The sequence below is a fragment of the Phascolarctos cinereus genome, unplaced genomic scaffold, assembly GCF_003287225.1.
Source record: "Phascolarctos cinereus isolate Bilbo 61053 unplaced genomic scaffold, phaCin_HiC Scaffold_726;HRSCAF=1367, whole genome shotgun sequence".
In the NCBI taxonomy this organism is placed as follows: Eukaryota; Metazoa; Chordata; class Mammalia; order Diprotodontia; family Phascolarctidae; genus Phascolarctos; species Phascolarctos cinereus.
In genome coordinates this window covers 155,480,887-155,500,729 of record NW_027556098.1, presented here as the reverse complement: position 1 = coordinate 155,500,729, position 19,843 = coordinate 155,480,887, and the positions used below count along the sequence as shown (strand labels likewise).

General features: G+C 34.9%; 1 protein-coding gene across 8 annotated transcripts in view; it reads right to left on the bottom strand.

The window, feature by feature from the left end:
• Positions 1 to 641: 641 nt before the first annotated feature.
• CCNT2 (cyclin T2) overlaps positions 642 to 19,843 on the bottom strand; it is a 47,566-nt gene continuing 28,364 nt past the window's right edge. For 5 of the 8 annotated variants that reach the window (XM_021009428.2, XM_021009423.2, XM_021009424.2 and 2 more), the window contains 5 exons: positions 15,831 to 15,893; positions 11,173 to 11,218; positions 9,430 to 9,593; positions 4,910 to 4,980; positions 642 to 4,598 (listed from right to left, as the gene is read on the bottom strand). In XM_021009428.2, coding sequence (XP_020865087.1) covers positions 3,165 to 4,598; positions 4,910 to 4,980; positions 9,430 to 9,593; positions 11,173 to 11,218; positions 15,831 to 15,893 — 1,778 coding nt within the window. In that variant the 3' untranslated portion in view covers positions 642 to 3,164. Of the gene's footprint in view, positions 4,599 to 4,909; positions 4,981 to 9,429; positions 9,594 to 10,854; positions 11,219 to 15,830; positions 15,894 to 19,843 lie in introns of those variants that run through there. The other 3 variants (XM_021009425.2, XM_021009426.2, XR_002328774.2) reach the window with 2 other exon arrangements.

Below are 19,843 nucleotides of genomic sequence, written 5' to 3'. Positions count from 1 at the left end.
TACTGAAGACATTAACTGCTATTAAAATAGGTGGTATAAGTGTTTACCATTACCTCAGGGTCAAATATCAAACTACATGTTTATTAAACCATATCGGCTTTAATAGGATTTAAGACCTTTCTTAGCACTTCCCTCTGTATGCAGCTAATGAAGCCTGTTCCAGCTTGGTAAATACAACTTAAGAATAAATCACTCTTTTAAAAGATGTTTAAAGAGAATAATTTTAATAATATTTCAACAATTAAAAAAAATCTTACCAATCACCTTAACTTTATACATCACCTTGTGCATGTGGAATGCTATACCTAAATAAATTATGGTAACATCTTGTTTCATTTACCATTGCTTAGAGGAAGACTTAGTAATGACTTCCATTTAGTAGACACAAGGAAGTCTTATTCTTTGGTAGAGCCTACTGAACAGGCAAACTAACTGATGGATTTTATTTACGGAAAGGGAAAATATCTGCAAAAAGAAAATACAACTCATTTAATTCCAAGGATTTTCATTTGATGGAAATGAAGTTTAAAGATTTCCACATTTATCCCCTTTGTGGTTGTTGATGGAGGTCATTACCTCATTCTATAAAGTGTTCAGGGAAAGAATAGTGAAGTTAAGGAGTCTGAATAGCTCACACAGTGTTGTAAAAATTACAACTGGCTGCCTTTTAATAAATAAAGTCATTGTATAGAGTCACATTTACAGAGTGAAAAGTGAATACATAGCACTTCAAGTTCAATTCTGTGGAAGTACCAACGAGTACTAAATCATAACAAGTTACACTAGCTATTTTAGAACCTTCCATCATTAGCACCAATTATAAAGATTCAACAAAATTACCTTTATTCCCACAACATCTCAAAACAAACTCCCAAATTCTTAGTGAAGTTTATTAAGTATAGTTGCAGACCTTAAATATTCACATTGTTTTCTATTTCAGTCTGAAAATAAATTCACCACTTTTTCTGGACATTCTTTACAAAATCTTATTAAAATTCCTGGTATTATGGTTCCCCATTATACAGTAGCACAGCAACCCTATATTATTTCACATGATAGCTCCTTAGAAGTTCACATCTACTTACAGTTATCACTTTACGAACAAAAACCTCCCCTGCCCTCATCTTGCACAAAGCTCAATTCTACACTAGTCCCTGGTTTATGTACCATCGCAAGAATAAGACTGCATTAAAAATACTATGTTTCTGGATACATTATGCCATAAGCAGTGACGCGTGACATTTAATGGCACAAATTATTAAACTCACTGAAAAAAACTTCAAAGCCAACCTGATGCTAACGTATTAGGACACACTGGTTAGACAGGGCTCTAGGTGTCCCTAGGGGTAGGCGTCTACATGCCCTAAATTCAGATAAACTGACAAAAGAATTAACAACCATAATCTTTTTTTTTTAAAGTTTAAACCAAATTATATAGCTGCTGATGTAGTTATTGGTAGTTATTGGATTTACTTAATAAACTAAAAGGTAAAGGATGAGATTAAATTCTCAAATATTTACAATAAACTACAACAGATACGTGAATAAAATTACAATTGTGCATGTACCAGTAGTTTCAGAACATTTAAAAATTCATGTACATTTAGGGAAAAATAAGACAGATTTCAGATAACTGTTTGGTGCTTGCAAAAGCTGAATTCAACCCAACTTAAAACACTCCACAACTTAAAGACTGCTTACAAATTTACCACAGGACAAGTTCTCAAGTATCAGCTGATAAAACAGAATTAAGAGTACTGGCTTTTAATCACAACTTTAAAAAAAAAAAGTTAAAGCCTGTCATTTGTTCTAGAGTCAGAAGACTGTGCAAACTTTACATCAACAGGACTATGATGAGACGTGCAAACAAATATAAAAATGTACACTAGTGGTTTAATTGGAGACTGATTTTTTTTTCCACAGAGCTTTCTGATTGTATAAACTATAATCACAAGTACAATGCACAGTCAATGATAGTTATTTTATTGTTGGAATATAAAGGAAAATTGTGATAGCAATAGTTTTACTTTCATTTTTATTGTGACAGCTGCATTCACCTGTAAAAGAAACATGGCATCACACACAAACACACTTCTTGGGGAATTCAGAATGCAGAGATTCTGAATGCTATGGAACAGTGATCCCTGTTTGCTACTAAAATAACATATATGGTGCTAAAGTTAAAAAAAAGACACAACTTACTAATTTTTTACTATGTAAGTTTTTTTTATGAATTCTTTAGTTCTCAAATCACATTAATCTACATAACCATTATTAACAGCTCTGTGTCTATATTACTGCATCAAGCCAATAAACATTTAAATGCACTTCACATCAAAAGATTATGTAAACTTTATTTTTATTCCTTTTTTTCCTTCAGAAAACAAGGGACCTTTTCAATGGCCAATCTGGTCACAACAATCCATGAAGGCAACAATTTAGTGCCCCACAGTCAGGTATGAATGACCATTCCTGGCACTGGATACCCACTCAGCGTCCCATTCAGCGGCTCCCAATAAGGCCTATAGTTAAAGATTAACATGACAAAGTGCCACCTTTTTTTTTTTAAAGATTACTGATGGACTCTGACACAAGACAAAATAAAGTTATTCTGTATATTTTGTTATACTTACAAGCAGCTCCAATCCTGAGTATTTATGGTAATATTTAAACATACAAAAATGTATGTACATTTTTCTCCACCTTCTTGTAAACAGTTGTCAGTATACTGTTTTATCCCTTTATCATTGAAACATGCAAATCATACATACAGCATAAATACACAAAAGAAAACAATTTACACTCATTCAAAAGCTAAACAACAACAAAAAAATGGTGGCTTCAGGATTCAAATGATAAATAATGCTTGAGGCATCCTATACACCTAGAAGCAGCCATTCGTTCTACTGTTCTTAGCTGCGACTGTAAAAATACTGAGATTTTTGCACCTTCCATGCTATTACAGTATTTATAACACTATCATATGTGGAGATAAGACTTGTTTACTATAATCTCTTCTTTTCAGAGTGAAGGATAAAGCAGCACTTACATATATTGAAACAATGGCAGCAACAGCTGGTGTTGCCTTTGCTAGATCAGGAAGTTTTCCATTCTAACAATTCTTAAATTAAAAAAGTAAAGGAAAAATTGACCTAAACAATTGATTACATGTTCATTCCTTGGGCACTTAACAGCGAATCCAGCATGTCGAATGTGTCTTTGTAGTCCATATGCTGGCTGTTTGTACTGTACTCGTGATTGGCATCAGGACCGTTGGTCTCCACTGGCTTCTTGTCCAGTTTCACGAGGGTGCTGAGATGTCCGTAGCCCACCTGGTATGTGACAGGGGGAGGAGGGGGTAAGGGATGGTTAAAAACAGAGTTGTGAGAGGATATATACTGCTTAACAGAGGAGGAAGAACTAGATGAACTACCTGAACTTTTGGAACTTTTGCTCATTTTGGAGTGGTGGTTGTGAGACGCATCATTGATGTGCAACTTCTTTCTTGCAGCACTGGAACTAGAGGAATTACCACCATCACTACTCAGGCCAACAGGACTCCTTAGAACTGTGGGTGGTATTCCATCAGTACTATGTTTACTGCCACCACTACTGCTGCCACTATGTGAATGGGAATGCTTGTGGCTGCTACTGTGATGGCGGTTGGAGGAATGTTCCTTGTGCTTTTCTTTGTGGTCTTTGCTCACGTGAGGGCTTGAATGCTTGCTTTTTCCACTGCCCTCATCAGAAGAGCTGTGTCTTTCTGAGGAAGAAACTTTTATTTTCATTTTCAATTCTTCTTTACTAGCGCTTTTATCAGTGGGAGGAATCGGAATACGCAACTTAAGTGATCCACTCTTTTCTTTTTTATCCAACATGTATTTTTCTGGTTTTTCTGCATTTGCAATAGGAATTTTCATTTTAATGGGAGAAGTTACAGAACTGCTGCTGGCTGCCTGCAACTGCATGTGCTTTTTGTGTGGTTGCTCTGCTTGGGCAGCTACATAGTGTTCCCTTACATCCAGTTCAAGTGTTTCTAGCTTTCGTTTCTCTCTATATTTATCTAATGACATTTTCTGAGGAACTATTACAGGAGCCGCAGAAACTGGCCCATGGTGTTTACTGCTTCCTGACTTATGAGTATATTCTTGTTTAACTGAAGAATGATCAGACAGTTTGTCAGACCTGTGATGTAATCCTGAATGTAATGACCCAGCAGGTCCTTGCTGGAAGTTGATGTTGTACTGACTACTAGACACTGGAGTCTCCTGTTTCTGTGAATATATTTGTTCTGTCCTTGTTGGTTCTTGATGCTGAGGCCATTCTTGGTGTGATGCCAAACTGTATGAGGTACTTGGCATTCCTGTTGTTAGCATTGCCAAATTATCAGCCGTATGACTATCTTGAACAGAAATATTTCCTGAATTCAGAGGTACTGGTGCAGGAAATGCCGATGAAGATGGTTTCTGAAAGCTTGCATTTGTAGTCACACCAGTAACACTATCTACTAAAATGGAATTCTGCACCAGAGATGAACCAAGAAGAGCTGTCTCAGCCACCTGTCCATCCCCTTTAGGTTTTTTAGCCGCCTGATTAGCCTATTTAAAACAAAACAAAACAAAACACAAAAGAAAGTAGTGAAAGCAAAGGAGACCATAATTAATATTTTATCTGTAAAAAAAAAAGTCACATAAAATATGTGGAAAAAATAGATAATGTGGGGTTCCAGATGTTAATGTCACATGCCAATTGAGAATTGCCTGAGAGGAACCACACGTTCCTTACGTTATGTATAAACAACAGAGTTGAAAAACAATTTTTAGCAAGAGTAGAAAAAAAAAAAAGGATATTTAATCCATTCCAAAGTGATACAGTGACTTTCTGAGAGAACCTTTAAGTTTCTTCTTACCCTCCAGTTTCGTATCCTCTTCAATCTATTAGGAGTTTTCTCCAAAATTTGTAGAAACTCATGAGTTAATTCTGAAAAGAAAATGAACACTCTGAACACTTGAAAGGAACTTAAAATAATCTATCACTTTATGGTTCGCTTCAATCAAGTACCTCAACAGTTCTTCCAGATTTTCCAAAAACTTCTCACTTTAGGAGAAATGGTCACAGTCTTGTTAAGACTGCCTGCTATACTGTGGTGATAGAAACGAAGCACTGTGCTTTTAGTACTGGAGCTAACACTCACTTAGTTGGGTTACCTTGGGCCAGTCACTTCACTAAGCCTTAGATTCCTCATCTATAAAATGGGGAGAACACTTACATTACTTATTACATAAAGCTGTGAGGAAAGCATTCTACAAACTTTAAAAGTGCATGGCATAATAGAAGACTAATGAATTTCTACAAATACCTGTTAACTTTAAAAAAATACATGACATATTATCTCAATTGCACCTCATGACAAATGTGACGTATTACAGTCATTATTGCCCTCAAGTGACAGATTAAGAAAACCTTTAAAAAATCTTAAATAAGGTATAATAAGGTGTCCTGTCATATAGCTATAGTGGGATACGACCCTCTCTCATGTACTTCTGTTTCAGAACTCTATTCAGTATGTAATGCTGTTTTGCCTTATTAGGGGTGCCACTCCTAGACCTTGAACAATCCAGTTTTTTCATTAATGATTTAAAAATGAAAGGTGAAACTTAGACTCAGCATACCTCATACTAGCCAAGGAACTTGAAAAAATGAACCACTCCCTAAGCGAGCAACATCAATGAAGCTCATGTTTATGCTCCCTAAAGGAAAGGACAATGAGAATCTACAGGATACTGACTAGATACTAATTGTATCAACCCCATGGAGGAAACCTAAAATGTTAATTTTTTAGGGTTTCTACTTGCTTGTTGCCTTCTTTCTTAATGATTCATAAGCTCCACTAGTTTTCAGGTAAAACGATGCTTTATCTTGCATTTCTTAAACTTACAAAAACACCTGTTTTCCTACTCTACGACGCTTGTTATCCTACCTGGTATAAAGTAGTATTAGTATGCAAGTTTTTGGGGTCATATTTGTTGCTTCTCTACAATTCCAAACCTGCATTTCCATTAATTCAGTTCCTTACAAAGAAAATTCCTTTGGAACAATACCTACTCAGCTGCAAACTCATGGTCAAAATATGAGGTACTGACAAATTAAATGACTTGCTTGTGATCACACATGTGTCCGAGGTGGGACTTGAACCCATGTCAGTATGACTTTGGGGCTGCCTCTTAAAATAGCTTCTTAAAAGGTACCAAAAAACCCCAAAACAAACAAAAAACTCCCAAACCCAAAAAACCCTTATGTCTAAAATCTTTCACTCATTATGAATTTAATTCAAATTCTAGTTTGTATATAATAAAAACAAGGGTAAAACTATGATGGTTGTCAAATGAACACAAGAATGACTCTTCCTAAAAAAAAAATTAAAAAGAATTAAACATAGGCTTCCTTTTAATTGTAAAGGATACAACAAATCGAACTACAAAGATGGAAAATGATTCATATAATCATTCAGTATTAGGTAATTTTTCTTGGCAATATACTTATAAGGGTTTTTTGGGAAATATCTGGTAAGGGTAAAAAAAAGACAATTATCTCCGTCAAACAGGAGATAAACTCCTCTCTCACAACTAAAATATAATCTGATTTAAAAAGAACTTCAGTGCCAAAAAAGACTGATCTGTTCAGCATGTTAATTTGAGAAAACTATTCAGGAATAACTTTTCAAAAGTCATCTTTAAGTGTGATTAATTCTCTATTATCCTCTCAAAGTGCTATGAGGTTTAGTTATTGATGTTACAACTCCACAAACATCAACAGCTTCGATCCTAGTAGGAGTCAGATTGTGAAGACGTTTTAAAAAGGACACACAGCAGAGGTTAGATGTTAGTGGGAGCCACAGGAGCCTATAAAATGTAAACTATGATTAGAATCTTACTTTTGCATCTGTGTGGGTGATAGATGAGAGAGGAGAGCATGGAGGCAGGAAGATGAGTTAGGAGGCTACTCCAATAGTTTAGGTGAGCTGTCTAATGAGGGTCTGAACTAGAATGATTGGCCATGTGAGAACAGAGAAGACTCAGCAACTGATAATTGGTAAGGGAAATGCAGAGTAAAAATGTCAGGTTGTAAGCCTGGGTGATTAAAGGAGGGTGGTAGTTAGATAGAAACAAGGTAGCCAGAAAGAGGTTAGAAGAAAAAGATAGTTCTGTTTAGGACAGAATAAATAACGATGACTATGTCATTTATCAAGCATGAACTGTCCAACAGTCAATTGGTGAAGAGACTGAAGCATAGGAGGCAAACCTGGGTCTGATAAATGATCATTCATGTAGATATGATGACTGAACTTACAGGAGCTTTTGAAGTCAAAGAGAGGATGTACCATTCTTTACATAATTAAAAAAACGTTCATGGCATTACCATTACTTAATACCTATATAATCTCGGTAAAATCACAACCTCTCAGGGCATGAGTTTGTTCTATAAAATGAAGAGGCTGGATCAGATGATCTTTAAGGATGATCTTCCAAGCTCTAAATATTAGAAGCCTATAAAAGACCCATTTATTCCTTTCCCCCTCTTCTGGCAGTAGCAAGGTTCACTCACTGGACTTTGCAAAACAAAAGTGATATTATACTTAGTCCATAGGTGGTCTTCACATTTTGAGCAAGGGATTTTCTTTTTTTAATCATTTGCTTGAGTTGAATGAGAGAACAGAGCACTCTGAACTGCCAATGATTTGTATTTTTAATCATCTTTTATTTACTGGTTAACCGGGAACATTGCTGAAAATCAGGCATTTGTTAAGGACCCATTTTACCCTTGAGATTCACAGGTAGAAAGAAAGGATTTTTTTTTCTCTCTTTTGAAGAAAAAAAAAGAGCCTTTCCAGTGCTTTAAATTTGTAGTTGAATTCATACCCAGCAACTACTTTTCCTAATTTAAGGAAATTAAATTTTGCTCAAACTCTAAAGTTGCTGTAATTAAGGTAGGTAGGTTCCAAACCTTTTATCTCAACAGTCCTCGCCAAGAATGAATGAACACAGTATTCCTTTTTAAGAGAAAATAATCAGGAAAAAGGAAAATTAATAGGAAACAAACATGAATATTTTGTATAAGAACATTTTGCAAAGATTTTAAAAAGGAACTGACTGAAATGCTATAGGCAACTTTATGTAACATGTTTTTAGCTGAGTTAGAAGTAAAATTTTGTTTCTAACTCACTTCTATAAAAAACTGAAATCACGTCCCATGGATTAACCTGAAAATTTGCAACAGAAGAGGTTACAAGATGTTGGGCAAAGTCTATGGCATGAGAAAGCTGCAGTAACCCTTGCCTTCTTCCACTTCTCTACTATTCAAATGTCTCCAGTGCCTGATAATCTCTGACTTCTTCACACTGTGCTCAGAATTCTGGTCCTTGTTATTTACCTCTGTCATGTCTACTAGAACTGGCTATGTCATGGATCAACAAGAATTTGTTAAGTGCCAACTAGATGGCACACACTATGTCTATTAGGTGCTGGGGATACAAAGATGCTTACCTTCTATTGGGGCATACAGCTTGTACACATCTAAGTAAATATGAAACGGCTTCAAAATAAATAAAACGGGTTTTTTTGGGGGGGTCATATAAAGAGTCCTAGCAGTTGGAGGACTGAGTAAATTCTTAGGCAGGAGGCAGCACTTAAGCTGAGTTTTTAAAGAGGATAGAGAATCTCAGCGGCAGGGGTAAAAGAAGGAGTACATTCCAGGATTCCAGGTAAGAGGGAGTCTACATAAAGCCATGGAGATGAGATGTCTTATGAAAGATAGCAAATGGGCCATTTTGAGTGAAATGTAGTATATATGAAGGGTAGTAATGTGTTAAAGGCCTGCAAAAGAAGGTTAGAAGTAGACTGTGAAGGGCTTTCAATGCCAGATGAATTTTTAAATGCATCCCATTTTATTACTTGGCATGACCAGTTAGTAACACATTCTAGCTTGAAAACTCCTTAAGATCTGTGATGGCATGGAGTAGCAAAATAATGCTATTGAGAATTGGAAGCCTTGGGTTGCAATCCTGGCTCTGCCAATCACCACCTGTATGACTGTGGGCAAGATACTTAACCCTAGTATCTATAAAATCACCTATAAAATCAAGGGGTCCCTTTCAGTGCTAAATCTTTCCTATGTGGGATGCCAATTTTCTACAAAGAATTACCAGTTCACGTTATCAATTCTATAACCTTGAAATTACAAAATTAGTTAAGATATATTTGTATTAGGTAAGGACACCTTGTAGTTCTGCCAACCTGAGACCACTTTATGTTATGGTAGTTGTCATCACTTTTTTTTTTCCCTTAAGGAAAACTACACACAATACCCTGAGTCTATCTCATTGAATAATTCTTTTAACTACTTTGGGGATGATATTTTGATTATACTTACCATCTAGTAATTCTAAAGTAACTGATGGATCCACATATTCCCACCAATGTTTTCCATCAGTAGATACAGGAATCTCCCAATTGGACCATTTGCAGGCCAAATGAATGCATACACATGCTATCACTGTTGGTTTATATTGAAGGCAGAAGGTAGTAAGATGTAGACTATTGCAGGACAGGTTTGAAAATGAAGAACCAGATATTCAAATATGCAAAAACAAAGGAAAAAAATTAACCAGTAAGATTAGGAATAATACATCCAAAATATATAGGTTTTCTTTAAAACAAAACAAAAAACCAGACACACACACTAACATCAGGTAAATGAGGCTATATTAATATTTAAATCAAATATTTTACTTATTTATAGGGACAAAGGATAGAATATTTATTTACCTTTCATTCATTTTTAATTTAGTATATAAGTTAATGTACTTAACTTTAAAAATCATACATTTACTTCCTTTGTAATTTGAGAACATTTTAAAAAACAAAAACAATTAATGTATAATTTGTTAATCTAACAAAGTATTATTAAAACATATCATACATTAAGTAGGGATCAAACCATTTCATGTGGATCTCCAATAGCTCTTATGAACAGCAAAATTCTCCAGTCACACAAGAGTTAACATTTTTATCTGTCTAATGACTCTATTTTTTCCCCCAGCAAAAGTCCCACCAAAACTTACCTCTGGCTGTACAGCTTCTCAAAGCCCAAAGTAACTAAAAAAGCTAACTACAAAAATGTCTCCCCAGTTGGCTGACCATGTAACTTCTGTGACAGCCTCCCTTCACCCTCAACCTCATCCAAAGTCTTTAAATCTTATATTATCCCCAAGTATTTTCAACTATGACGGTCCCATTTCAGCAATGATGACATGCATCTAAGGACACGTGTATTTACAAAATTTTATTGCTTAACAATGTTTTCTGTCATAAGAAACTAAGGACCACACAAAGCTGGTTTGTTCCCCTCCCAATCATCTAAAAATATGTAAAAACGTTAATGCGATGTCTATACCATAAAAATTTAATATTTAGAGCTCAAATATTCTGACAACTAACTACTCTCCAGGCACAACTTTCAACTGATGGAAATGAAAATAAGTGATGGATATATTTATTGACCAAACAAGTTTTTACATAAGTTGAATTTTTTTTTTACATATTGTTTTATATAAGTTGAAAAAAAAACCCCATTTACTTAAGGCATAAAGTGTGCTTATGGAAACCCACGCACTTATATGATTCACTACTTCTAGTTTACTACTAGAGGGTATCATCTGGAAAAAAATCCGAGTTAAAAGATTTTATTTTTTTAAAGCTTTAATGATTATTTTAAAGTTAGGATTGGATCAATATGTTTAAATTAAAAAATTGTCATTTAACTACAATTGTAAACTAGAAATAGCTTTGTACTTACCAAGATGCTCGAATTTCTAGGTTAAGTTTAGCTCTTTGTAATCTTTAGCTGCTATTCAGGCTACCAATTTTAGACTTATGCACTCACAATCGAGAATATGTCATCAGAAAGCACCACTACACTTCTCATTGTGCATTAAACCCCTTTGTGCCAAAAGACCCTTGTACAATACACCGCACTGCAAACAGGAAGGTACCACCACTCTAGATGGTCCAGTCGCCTGTTGCAACAAGGGTAAAAGACACATGGAGGGGGCCCTGCAGTAAAGGAAGCTATAGTGTGCTACAACAGTGCAACAAAGAGGGTCAGGATAACAACCTGTTGGTAGCCATGAAATAGGATGTCTGTGCCAAATCCTTGCTTGCTGTAAGAAGAGAAAAAAATTAAGATATTACTATTTGTTCCAATATGTTAAAAGCAAAAGGCTTTCAATACAAGAAAATATTTCAGCTCAAAGGCTTGTGCACAAAATTAAGTGCTATAATTTTAATACATAAAAATTAATACCAGTAGGAGCTCCAACATTCTCGAAAATACTGAAAACCTTCAATAACATTTACGCCCTATGCTATTCACTCAAAGGTTTGAAAAAGTCTACCAAATCTGAACTAGCCAATTATACTGGCTGAAATTTCTTACTAAGTTAATAAGACAAACAATAATGGGAGCCTTGATGATGAATCCAAAAATAGAGCTTTATCTTCTGTCGCCATACCTAAGTTGACACATGTATTTCTAACTATAAAATACTTGATAGTTTGTTCATCTTTAAATAAACTGAAGAAAAAGATTTGCATTTACCACAATGAATTGCTCAGTGTCCCTTCAACAGACTGCTAAACCATCCCCAAAAATAATTTTAAAAGAATATGGATATTTCTGAAATTCCTTTTTATTACAATAAATAAATTATTCCTAGGATCCAATTAGATAACAGGTGAGAAATGTTATCTATTCCAGTGTTATTAGGATGCTTTAACCCTGGTCACCCCAGAAAAACTTTTTAATAACTAGGCAATATGACCTTGAAAGATGCATTAGATTAAATCAAATTCAATTAATTCCTATTGCTACAGCTGTTTTCTTTCTTCCTTCTTTTTTAAACTTATGTTTTAAGTTAATGCCTCTATTGAAGCCTAATTCCCTCACCACTGCTACTGTTAAGGACGTCAACATCTGTCCTTCTAATCCACACTGACAGTGATCAAAAAGAGTTGAAGCTTTGCTGAGCTTAGGAGGTATTTCAGTGTGTCAGTTATTTTGTATGTTCTTTTGGGAGTGAGGGAGGCAGTGAATAAATAGTCACCAAGACTGTATTTAAAGAAAAAAAAACATTTCAGTGTCACAACTTCTGAGGAGGCCATAATTACTTAACTAAATAGCTAACTATTTTTAAAGACAAAGCCATGATTCCAAATTATGCTTATATAGTATTAAACACATTATATATTATTTATATAATACTAAATATATTGTTTTTATATAGTGCTAAGTACATTATATTCAGATAGTACTAATACATTATATTTATATAGTACTAGATACATTACATTCATATAGTACTAAATACATTATATTCATATAGTACTAAATACATTAAATCTATGCTCACAGACATATCTATTATTTAACACATTCTATGTATATAGTACATTCATTTATTTACCTCTAGCATATAATAATATACAATATACTTAAATAGTACTAAAAAGAATCTCAAAACTTAATGATTACAGCCATAACTTCATCATTAAATCACAAGCCACCACTAGTGCAAAGAGTAACAACAGACAGGTTATTTTTATTTATGGAAGTCTGTATTATGGAAGTTTAGAAAAAAATCGGTAGATTGTCAAAGATCTATAATTTGAAAGGTAACAACAAATTAAAGATGAAGCAAACTTTTAAAAAGAATTCATTTATAAATAACATAAAACAGGTTTACGTATTTCATTTGAAATTTTAAACTTGCACTTAAAAAATATAAAAAAATTTTACGTAAGCAAAATTTCTATCTTAAGTCTAGAAATGTAGGAAATTTGTGACCAATGATAAAATAAATATACTTTGGGGAATACATAAAAGCTCAAATAAGTTTTCCTAACAAAGATGATACAAGTTTGAACTTCAATTCAATTCAACTCCAAGTTTCATTTCCCACCATGTGTCAAAAATAAAACTTTCAATCTATTCAAATTCATGCTTCATTTCAACAACCCTGCAAATGAAATCACATTATGTACTTTTCTCCTACCCTTGATGAAACTCACACTGACTTTCTATGACAGACAGCCAACAATTACTCTGTAGAGCAAATGTGATCCTGTTTTGGTCACTTCAGGTTGGAGATTCTTACATCATGCCACAGAAGTATTTTTAAAACTGGAGATAAGAATTAGTATTAAATACCTAATGAAATAAGCCATATAACCTGGCTTTAAAATACAAAGGTTTAAGTATAAAATTAGGTTAAAAATCCCACACCTATCTATAAATTTAAGTAACACTATGAGTCATAACTAAAACTAAACTCTAAGTAGTAGGTTTAAAAAAACCACCACTATCAAATGACAAAATAGAAATTTATATGAGATATTAGAACTTGGTGAATAGCAGTGTATAACAGTGAATAAAGAGCTGACCTCAGAAGCAGGATGACCTGGGTTTAGGTCTTTTTCTGACACATACCGGTTGTATTACCCTGGGTTAGTCACTTACCCCTTGCTGCCCCCAGGTATCTAAGTCTCTACTTTGCAGAGTACTGCTGAACTGCTAAAATGAGTTTGCTCATTAGGAGGTCCTTACACCAACAGAATTACAGATCTAGTCCCATTCCAGTAAGAAAGTTTGTGTGTGTGTGTGTGTGTGTGTGTGCGCGCGCGTGTGTGTGTGTGAGAGAGAGAGACAGACAGACAGACACAGAGAGAGAAAGAGAGTGCGTGAGAGTGTGCGTTGGGGGGGGGTAGTTAAAAGAAAATTAAGTCATACCTTCTCAAATAACCTTTAAATCTCCGACCCATTTTGAAGCCAAAGGTTTGAGAGCGGCATGGTATAGTGCATAAGGCCTTGGTATGAGGAAGGAGCAGGTTCAAGTCCTGCCTGGGACTCATACTGGCTATACAACCCTAGGCAAGTCACTTAATGTCACAAGTGTGGTAGGCAACGCTTTAGGACCACAAGGTGCAGATAACGATCTGAATTAGTAGAGGGGGTTTCCTTATTTTCTTAAACCAATGAAATCAGGAATCTTGGGGGGAGGAGGGGGGGAGAAGAGAATGGAAAAAACCCTGCAGGATGACAAAAATCTTTCCAATACAGGGAAACAACATGATATAGTGGAAAGAATAATGGACTAAGAACCAAGGGACTTGGATTAAAATCCCAGTTCCACCCCTTATTAGCTATTTCAATAATTTTCTGTCTCTAAACTATGAATTTTTTTTTATCTGTGAAATGAGGAATTGAACGACCTTCTAAGGTCCCTTTTAGCTCTAACATTCTATAAATATTTTTGTCCACACAGAGCTAATAGGACAAAGGTCAGGACAAAAGCTTGTTGGCAATCAGTAAAAGTCACTTCAGAAGGGAAACAACAACATGGAAATAAGAAGTTAGATATAGCAACACGCATAAGTGGAAAGTCTCCATTGCTCAGGGTTGCAACACCAGACTACTATACCACTATGGTACATATAGCATTAGTAAGATTAAATGAAATCAAAATAAAGCACTAGATAAATACATTCTCCTCTCCCCCCCCCGATCTGTACCTATCTATATCTAGCTAGAAATGTGTATTCACACATTTATTACATATTTTGCTACTAATAGTAGACAACAGTCACATAATCAGTTACACTCAGCAATAATATCTGCATCTATCTAGTGCTTTTCTTATTTCATTCAAACTTACTAATGCTGTATGTACTATAATGGTACTGCAACCCTGAGCAACGGAGACTTTCCACTTCTGCATGTTGCTGTACCTAAATTCTTATTTCCATATCACTGCTTCCTGACTGAGGTGATTTTTACTAACTGCCAACAGGTTTTTGTTCTGACCTTTGTCCTATTAGCTCTCTGTGGACAAAAATATTTACAGAGTGTTAGAGCTAGAAGGGATCTAAGAGGTCATTTAGTCTAGTCCTTTCATTTTTACAGATGAAAGTTGGATTTATAATACCTTTCAGTGGAATTTCTAATCAGGAAATATAACACAAAAATACAAGTGCTTCCACTGGCTTTCTGGCTTAAATATTTATAAAACATTAAAATACTGAATAAGGCAACAAACAATTTATATAGGACACTATTTTGCAGATGTTAATGATGTGGTCATACAGTGAAAAATTAGAATTAAAGATGAAAAGCCCGAGTTTTGCTCTGATTTCCATGAAACATTCCAAGTCCAAGTAGAAGATCTCCAGGGTGTTATATAATTTATGAAGGATTTAAGAAAGGACACGAATAAGAATCAAACATAATTAGAAAGCACAGATAGGCCATTTTTCTAACAGTATTAGGCACATCTAGGCTGATGAGATGACAATTCCATTACTAATCTATATTGTTGGCGGTCCATTGCAATGGGTATAGAGGGGAGCAGACTGGCATAAGTATTATGTGTCAAAAGACATATCGAAATTTTCTAGTGAAATTATGCATTCTCCATTAAATCTAGGCCAGGCATCAAATCACCATGTAGACTTAAGAAGTAGTAAAACAGAACAGAAAGAGTATATTAGAAAGGAAATGCAACACAGTATACAACGAAGGGACTGAAATTAGGTAATTTCTAAAGTCCCTCTCTCTTCTAGGTTTAACATGCTATAATTCTATGAATATTCAAAAACTTTCCAATACTCAATGGGAAAAATATTTTTCCTGTTCTCATAAAATTCTCACATATGAGAATGAAATCATACAAATCAATTATTAAGTTTTAATACCATTATGACGTTTCAGAGGTTATTTACCTCTCACTAACTGGGTACATTTCACCACATCTGTATGTGGGTGTTCAATGGTGATCTCAAAACCTGAAAAAGAAAACATTTTATTAAATTGGCTACCATTTCAATGTCTTAACCAGTATAATTTAACATAAAACATAAAAACATAATGTAAGTTATTTTCCATTACACTTCAGGTCCATTTCACCCTTCCCAACTCTGGTTAGGACCAAATGTGCTTCCATTACTTTCTAAAATCCAACAGGACTTACAATTTGCCCTACCACTGTACCCAGGCTCCTGGGTCTTGCCACTGACACTAAAAATCAACTGGCCTTTCCATAAGTCCTAAAGCCGGACCCTCAGTTATAAGCTGCTTTCCTGATCAGAAGGCAAACTCCCCAAGATCAGGAATTGTCTCCCTGCTTAGCACATAGCTCAAACCTTGATCAATTCACTTTAATCTTTTATTGCCCCCCGGGAAGCTCTTTTAAAACTTTTAAGTTACTGGGGTAGCTAGATGGTGCACTGGATGGAGCACTGGCCCTGGATTCAGGAAGACCTGAGTTCAAATCTGGACTCAGATACTTCACACTCACTAGCTGTGTGACCCTGGGCAAGTCACTTAACCCCACTGCCTATCCAAAAAACAAAACAAAATAAAACAACAACTTTTAAGTTACAGATCTGAAATTGGCAGTGTTTTCAGAACATCTGTTTTTCTTTTTTGCTTAGGCAATTGGGGTTAAGTGACTTGCCCAGGGTCAGGTCCTCCTGATTCCAAGGCTGGAGCTCTCTCTATCCACTTTGCCACCTAGCTGCCCCTGGAATTGGTAGTTTTTTCACCTGCACTACCAACCTACAAGTCTACACCAAATAAAAACTATTGAGACTAATTCTAGCTCAGCAGAGTATTGTTTTAACTGAAAAAAAACAAAAACCCAGAAATTTTTTTTAAAAACCCAAAGTAAAAGAGAATAGTTATTGTTAAAAAATCATATTTTCCAATTTAAGAATCAAACTCAACAGAATAACCTTTTAAGAGATGCTCCTGAACCTTTTTCTTAAATTACTGTGTTTTACTTTTTATATTACAAACATTAATAGATTACTTCTTGAGAGAGCACCCGTAAAAAAGTAAAACAAGTAAAACTAATAGTGACTTATTCTGAAAGTTCATGCAACATTCAGCATTTCCCCAAACTGTTCATTTCTTTTTAATCAATAGAAATCTATTTTCTCTCCCTCTCACCTTTTATACCACTGGGGAAAAACAAACACAAATTTCTTGCAACAAATATAGTGTCAAGCAAAATAAATCCCATCGATGACCATATACAAAAACATGTTTCATTCAATACCCTAAATAATTGATAGCAGGTTTTATCATCAATCCTCTGGAATTATAAATGGTCAACGCTCATAGTTCTTACAGTTTTCAAAGTTCTTTGTTTTCACAGTGCTGTTACTGTATACTTTTTCTCCTGGTTCTGCTTTTTCATTCTTCATCAGTTTATAAAAGTCTTCAAAACTGTTCATTTTAATAATACTGACGTTACAGTATATATTATTTTAGTTCTGCTGATTTCACTCTACATCAATTTTCAAGTCCATATATTTTTGAAATCTATTTCTTAAAGCACAATAGTATGCCATCACATTAATTAATAATAGCTAGCATTAAGTTTTTAAACCACTACATATGTTAACTCTTCAGTCCTCAATCATATAATCACAACTTATTCAACCATTCTTCAACTGATGGACATCCCTTAGTTTCCAGTTTTTTGCTATCATAAAAAGAATTGCTATAAATACATCCAGGACTTCTTCCTTCTTCTTTGATTTCTTTTGGGTATTGGCCTAGCAGTGGTAAAGCAGTGTAAAAGGGTATGCACTGTTTTTTTTCCCTTTTTAATTCCAAATTGTTTTCTAGCATGGCTATAACTGTTCACAGGTCCACTAATAGTGCATCAACAATGTGCCTATTTTCCCATATCCCTTCCAACACTTATCCTAAGCTTTTCTTTAGAAGGCAGAGATGTTATTCACAAAGATGTACTTAAAGAGACGTTCAAACCCATTTTTTAATCCAGAAAACTGTAGTGTAGGGAATGACTTTAACACTGACTTGATACTGTTCAAATTAATTTTTACTATTGCAGTTTGACTTTTTGGGGGTACTTCATGAAGAACAGACTTTTTAAAAATATTGAACCAAACTGTTCAGATAGGTGAATGTTTTGGTTTAATTCTTAAACAATCAAATTTTTAATGCCAGGTAAACAATTGTTATCACAATCACCTCATGGATTACACTGCAGAATCAAAAAGGATGTTATTTAAAATACATTCATATAAGGCTTACTCCAGATTTAAGAAACTGTTCTATGTTTTTTCTAGGTATTAAAAGAGAAACAGCTGACTTGAAATCAGAAAGAATTAAATTTAAATCCTGCCTCATTCACTTATCAACTGCCAGACCCAAATTTAACCTCTTTCAGCCTAAGTTTTCTCATCTGTAAAATGGGGATAATAGGAACCTACCTCACAAAGTTGTATAAAGATCAAATAACATAACACACAGAGCATTCTACAAACCTGAAAACACCATATTATTTCTATTTAAATAAAATTCTGCAAAATTAAGATACTCATTTAAGTAATTTATTTCTGTTCTCTGCTCCACTTCCAATATTATCCACTTCTTTGCTAAAGAAATCTCCTTTTCTGGAAAGGTAGGATTGAAAAAATGTCAACAGTTAAGCACTTTTCCTTCTCAATAATTAGGAATTAAGTGACCTTGTTTCATTTTGGGTATATCTCATTTCCAATTCACGAAAGCTGTAATGCTGGAATATTTAGCCATTTCTGAACTAAACAACATAGATATCAGAACTATAAGATGATGACTTTTCTTTTCTTTGGTGAGGCAACTGGGGCTTAGTGATTTGCCCAGGGTCACACAGCTAGTAAGCGTCAAGTGTCCTGTCTGAGGCTGGACTTGAACTCAGATCCTCCTGACTTCTGGGCTGGTACTCTATCCATTGCCCCACCTAGCTGCCCCCAAGATGATGATTTCTTTTCCCACTTTGGTAGTTATTCTATTATTTCTTAGACTGCTATGTAAGATAAATGATCGAAGAAATAACTTGAATATTTCAAGAATCAAGGCATAAATGTGAGTACTTTCTCCAGTGACACAGGCTGTAATCACCAGAGTCTTCAAGAGCTTTTACAGTCAAAAAACTGATCATATTCAGGATAACTTGGTGATGAGGCTCTCTTACTTTACTTAGGGTCATCCTCAGGTGACAGGCGTACAATACATCATTGGGTTGATAGGGTATGGAAGGCAAGTTAGAGGTCATGTTGTTGAAACCCATCATTTAACAGATGAGGAAACTGAGGCCCAAAGAAGTTAAGTGCCTTGCTCAGGATCATGCAGGTAGTAACTCCTTTAGTTCAGTTCTGAACCCAGGTCTTCCCGACTCTAAATACCGAGCTATATTCCATACACTATACTGCTTCTCTTCATACTTTAAGCTTTTTCATTCTGGTCAAGACTGCTAGAAAAGCCTTTCAGAAGTCACGTTTCCCTGCCACAATGAAGCATGAGAGTAGGCCCTTTAGTGTGGGATATAATATCCAATAAACTAAAGCCAGACCATTTCTATATATTTTGATGGTCTAAAGGATTACCCTTCACCTCCCATATGTTTAATCTGAATATTTATTGGGATTACATAAACTTCCAGTGAATGTTAGAAATGTTTCTATAAACAAAACAATTTAGCTCAAAGCTTAATTAAAGTAACATACATTTGGGGCAGCTAGGTGGCACAGTGGATAGAGAACTGACCCTGAAGTCAGGAGAATCTGAATTCAAATCTGACCTCAGACCAAACACTTCACACTTACTAGCTGTGTGACCCTGGGCAAATCACTTAACCCCAATTGCCCCCCCCAAATAAAATTAAAAAAAAAAAACCATACACACACACACACACACACACATATATATATTTTATGACATG